The sequence below is a fragment of the Vicia villosa genome, linkage group LG5 (assembly GCF_029867415.1).
Source record: "Vicia villosa cultivar HV-30 ecotype Madison, WI linkage group LG5, Vvil1.0, whole genome shotgun sequence".
Lineage (NCBI taxonomy): Eukaryota > Viridiplantae > Streptophyta > Magnoliopsida > Fabales > Fabaceae > Vicia > Vicia villosa.
This window is the reverse complement of record NC_081184.1, coordinates 64,413,758-64,419,125: the sequence shown is the minus strand read 5'-3', so window position 1 is coordinate 64,419,125 and position 5,368 is coordinate 64,413,758. Positions and strand designations below refer to the sequence as shown.

Sequence of the window (5,368 nt, the reverse complement as noted above, 5' to 3'; positions counted from 1 at the left end):
TCAACCCTTTACCTTGGTGATTTAAAAACCGAGGTGTATAGTCATTACTTTTCATGACACCATTCGTTACCTTGATTCTTTTACCGCGGTAATATGTATTTGACGTCAGACGTTAGAATCGCCTTTTGTAGTAGCGAAGAAACTCTAGCTGACTTTCTTCAAAATTTGGCTTTGACAAGATGGTTCTGATTAGAGACAAAATACGGACAAGAAGTTGAGTCCCTTTAACTCAGGTCTTCAGAGTCTGAGTTGTCAACAGAAGCTGAGATACCAAGTATTGAGTCATAAGATTTTGATCCTTCAAACCAAAATCTGAGTCTTTTAGCTGCTCTTTATAAGTTATTTATCTGGGTGAGAACCAAGTTGATTTTAAAACTTATGATCCTGCACACTTAAATAAATGTTAGTATACCCGATTATTGTTTAAATACTTTGTTATTATCAAAATTCAAGGGATATGAACAATTATGTTCTAACATATTTCTTATTGTCAATGATAGCTGGGCGATATTGATCCGACGTGCCTCTAAAGCTGATGTATATTTTAAATTGCTTACAATAACTAAAAGCAGCAAGCCCGAAATTCAAGTGAACGGGACAAAGAATCAAACATGAACAACTTTGATTAAGATAATAGAAATAATTATGTCTTGGTAGTCTAATTTTTATTGTAACAAATTTGGTTTTTCAAACTAATGGTCAGAATTTCGGAAAATTACATTTTTGAGGACCAAAAGAAAGTAATCAACGTGGCCATAATGGCTTGACTGTAATTTGTGTTGTGTTTGCATTAGTAGAATTGCCTCACCCTCACGTGGTAATTTACAAAGCTAAGCGGAGGCATGGCGAATGTTTCTTGCTTGCTTCGTGGAAGATAAGTAGTGTGTGATGGATAGTGACACTATTAGTGTTTAGTCATTTTTTATGTGAAAATGAACACGATACACGAAATTTTACTAGCTTTTAGTACTACGCTAAAAGAGTGTTTAGTAGTATTTGCTGAGGAAGCCTCTTTGTCATTTGTTTATATTATAATACATGTTGGTCTATGAAACACGTTTTGGATGGGAAAGGCTCTACTATAAATTCAACTAGAATGGTCTCACACGAAGAAACCATTATATCTCTCATACTGCATAAACACTCTCTCACTCACTCATTCACTGAGTTCTCAAAAGATTAATTAAGATGGCGAGAACACCTTATTGTGACAAAAGTGGAATGAGGAAAGGGACTTGGACTGCTGAGGAAGATAGGAAATTAATTGCGTATGTAACTAGATATGGTTGCTGGAATTGGCGCCAACTCCCTAAGTTTGCAGGTAATTAATATATACAACATGAAAGTGTACTTTGGATATGGATTATGAATATGTAATTGTTTGTAGTTTATTCATCAAATGGTTTTTATATTTCAGGTCTTTCGAGGTGTGGGAAGAGTTGTCGATTGAGGTGGTTGAATTATCTAAGGCCTAATATCAAAAGAGGGAACTTCACTCAACAAGAAGAGGAATTGATTATCCGAATGCATAAAAATCTGGGCAATAGATGGTCTGTCATTGCGGCTGAGTTACCTGGAAGAACTGATAACGAAATAAAGAACCATTGGCATACTTCTCTTAAGAAGAGAGTTCAACAGATGAACACAGTCTCAAATGAAGAAACCATAGCCACCAAATCTCAAGCTAGTTCCCATATCTCAGACATCACTGGCCCATTATCTCCATTTTCATCATCCAGTGAATTCTCTTCCACAACATCAGATCAGAGTTTCACTGCATTGGAAGATTTTGGTTTTCTGGATTCGTTTATAGAATCTATGGATGCAAGTTTTTGGCTTGATAATGACTTTACAAGCTCTCTAGATGCGTACACAGAGTCAACAGTTGATAGTGTTTGGACGCACCCATATGAAGGTGATATGTCCCACATTCAATAGCAACATCAACTTATAAGGTTTTGTTTTTTTTCCTTCACTAAAAGGTTCCGTTTGTATACCGTATACGTATGTTTAAAAAATGTAGTGTCTATTTTCAAATTAGAGAGATGTTGAGGTTATTTTAATAGACCTTACTGGATGTGAGTATAATTTCCTTTAAAAATAAAGTAATATAAAGTGCTTTGTTCACAGTTTCTTTTGACAGTGCTTAATGCTTTGTTCACAGTTGTTTGTGGGATTTTGCATATACATATTATTGTTTATAAGTGTGTAGTACTTCAAAGTAGTGTTCAAGATAGCCTTAATGCCCCTGAAGTTTAAAGGGTTCATCATTTAAACATATCAGAGACGATACATTATTTCCAGAGGCTTTATTCCATCACTTATATGGAGAGACTAATTTTCGATTGGAGTCTTCTTAGAATGATAAAGAATTTTAGAGACCTCCTCTCATAGTTGCAAGATTTTCCTTAATTGTGACAAGACTAACAACGAAATATGATTTTGAAAAAATATATACCATTAGAATCCGTTCGGTTCAACAAAGAGGAGGGAAGAGCAAGAAATTCAATAGAGGGGAGGAAAAGGGAAGGGAGAGAATTTAACTAAATATATATCTATCATATAAGAAAGTTAATTGTTCTTGAAAAACCCATTTTGCCCTTTTTTTAAATTCTCTTCATTTGGACTATACACGTGGACACTCTCTTTGCATCAGGTTGCTCACTCTTCCCAATTTCACATACTTTTCTATTTTTCCCCATATTTTTTCCTTCTCTTTTTTGCCTCTCTTTTTTCGCAAACCCTATTCCCCTTTTCACTCAATGATAATTTCTCCCAATCAAAGCTGCAGACTCAACTTTTCTGATTACTTGCAACTATGGTTTTGCAAATTTCAATACAAACCCTATCTCTCTTTAGTTTCCTTCATAAAGTTAAACCAACTTCTCCTTCATTTCTGTCAACTCTTTCTGTCTCTCTCTTATCTTCTCTCTCTCGAAAGTCTTTTTTTCTTTTCATAGCAAAACTTTCATTTCTTCCTTTCTCCTCCTCCCTCATGGCAAGACCGTTCGAGCACGTTGCCGACATCAACGACGGTAAGGATTTGTGGTATATTTTCTTCTTACCTGTGCTTCCATGTCTTCGTATCTGACTTTTTTCATTTTGTTCTTTCAGAAAGTATGGAATCCAAATTCGAGCGGGTCAACAATTTAGTTACTTCAAATAATTGGACTGAGAAGGTGGTGAAAGAATTCTCACAAATCTTTTGATTGTTAGAGTTTTGTGCTCACTCGATCAATTAATTATTAAAACAAATTTGATTTTTATTTGGTCTATCAAATTTTGTTATTAGGGTTTTTTATTATTTAATCAATCGTTGAACATGTTAGCTGTGATTTTGATCAAATTGTTTGTGTAATTTTGCTCTATCAATACTGATAAAGGTGATGAGGGTGTAGATGCTGCCGATGAAAAAGTAGAAGCGGGAAGTTTTAAACTTTCCATATCTGTGGAACTGCAAGCAAAACCTTTATCTTGAGAATCTATTACAGCTAAGTATGTTACTGTTATGAGAGGTGGTTCATTTTCACTTTGTGAGGATCAAGAGTCTTCTGGGAGTAATAGCTTCAGTTTGAATAGTGGCCCACAACAACAACAACACTGGAACAATTGTTCTTATGGTGATTCGCCCGATTGTTGGAGTCCGAGATTGAGTTCTAAAGAGGAGAGTTTGATGAAAAGAAGAGAGTGTGATCATCAGCATAGCGGTGGTATTGGACATGGAAGACTTGCTACTACATCTTCTAGCATTAAAGTATCAATCGGCAGCAATGAATATTTACTAAAACCTGCACTAACAGAAGCAACTTTGCTGTTAATACTAAAGAATTTTTTTGAGGTCATTCTGCATCTCCCTGTAGTGAATAGGTAGTGATTCATAAATCTTGCATTAGCTATTGAAAAACAGATCATTATGTAGAAATTTCTCATATGAATAATTATGGTCCTAACATATTTTATTTTGTAGGTGGTTCTTGGAGGTGGTGAGGATGTATCAGTTGTTACAACTACTGATCAAAGTGCTGGCAGGTATTGTACTTTACTTGACAGTCCATAAATTATAGATGAATATTGAATATTGTGGCATCCTATCTTCCAAACTGTATTACTAATAGTAATAGGCTGTGCTTCTTTTATGCTGATTTAAACGCAGTGGTGATGACTTCAGTTTTCATGGTTTCAAACATATTGGTCTCTAATTTTACATCTGTTTTATCGTTGTTTTTCGAATTAATGAGTAATCTGTGTTTTAATAATATTAACTTGCCAGCTACCTTATAGGCTGTGACAACGAACTTGCGAAATTACATACTAGCCATCCCGAGGCTTGCGACAAAGATGGTGGCGTGATCAATATGCATATAGACGATCTCTGAAAATTTGCGATGCTATGGCTGCATAAAACTGAGGAGGTTTGAGCTGATAGAGCTCATTATGCAAGAAATATAACACGAGACATATATGAGACCGGGTGGATCAGTGAGATGTATGGTTACTCATTTGGTGCGGCAGAGGTATTTTATTTTTACGTTCTTATCATGATGCATACTTGAAGTACGAGAAAAAAGTCATTGCTATAATGAGTGATGTTATTGATTTGATGCAGTTGAAACTAAAGCACACTATAAGCAATGAGATATTGATATACCCGGGATATGTTCCTGCGCTGAACGTCAAATATCGAGTTTGTCATTATGGATTGTAATTCAGTTAGTTGTCCACATGGTCTATTGATGCCTGAGCAAGCTCCTGGTGCTAAACGGGTCCTTGTTCCTGAGACTTTTTGGCTCTTCTTATGTGAAGATTCTATTTCATAATCATCATGTGGCTGATCCTTGACGATGGTGAATCAGTGGTAGCTAATTCCCATTGTGTGGAATTAGTGAGTGGCTGTCGCCGTATCCTTGATGATGGTGGATCGGTGAGATGGGTTATCCCAGATTTTGGTACCACATGCATATAGTTGCATTTGCATTAGGTTACTTGTATGATTATAACATGAATGGAGGATTGTCCAATGTTATAATATGTGATGGTTGTGCAATTGTTATGATTTGTTTGGATGAGTTATGGTGTTGTCTCTTGGTAATGTATTCTATTTGTTGTTATGTATTGATGAGTACTTCCCGACAATCTGAATATAATGAAATTGGATGAATAACGTGACTATGATGTGTTATTGTTTATGATTCGATAACATTTGTTAATTGTGAATGAGACTCACCCTTACTTTGATGATTTCAGATTGGCGAGTAGAGGCTTATAGTGTCGGTGTCATGCTCTGATATTGTAACACTGGGGGAACGCTAGTTTAGAGTTGATGATGATACTCTATTTTGTTGTTATTGGAGTAAGTTTGTGAGATATT

The 5,368-nt window shown here is 35.6% G+C and overlaps 2 protein-coding genes across 3 annotated transcripts; both read left to right on the top strand.

Moving 5' to 3' along the window:
• Nucleotides 1-1,107: 1,107 nt before the first annotated feature.
• LOC131606689 (transcription factor MYB114-like) lies at nucleotides 1,108-2,129 on the top strand. The gene is made up of 2 exons (XM_058878855.1): nucleotides 1,108-1,321; nucleotides 1,418-2,129. The coding sequence occupies exons 1-2, from the start codon at nucleotides 1,189-1,191 to the stop codon at nucleotides 1,936-1,938; spliced, it is 654 nt and encodes a 217-aa protein (XP_058734838.1). The 5' UTR covers nucleotides 1,108-1,188; the 3' UTR covers nucleotides 1,939-2,129.
• A 1,315-nt stretch (nucleotides 2,130-3,444) lies between these two features.
• LOC131606687 (uncharacterized) lies at nucleotides 3,445-4,834 on the top strand. Of its 2 annotated transcripts, none has more exons than XM_058878854.1 (4): nucleotides 3,445-3,867; nucleotides 3,968-4,029; nucleotides 4,271-4,514; nucleotides 4,607-4,834. In XM_058878854.1, exons 1-3 carry the CDS (start codon nucleotides 3,509-3,511, stop codon nucleotides 4,279-4,281), a joined length of 432 nt encoding a protein of 143 aa, XP_058734837.1. In that variant the 5' UTR covers nucleotides 3,445-3,508; the 3' UTR covers nucleotides 4,282-4,514; nucleotides 4,607-4,834. The 2 variants fall into 2 exon arrangements, with proteins under 2 accessions (XP_058734837.1, XP_058734836.1); XM_058878853.1 differs by having other exon boundaries at nucleotides 3,449-3,867; nucleotides 4,282-4,514.
• Nucleotides 4,835-5,368: the final 534 nt, after the last annotated feature.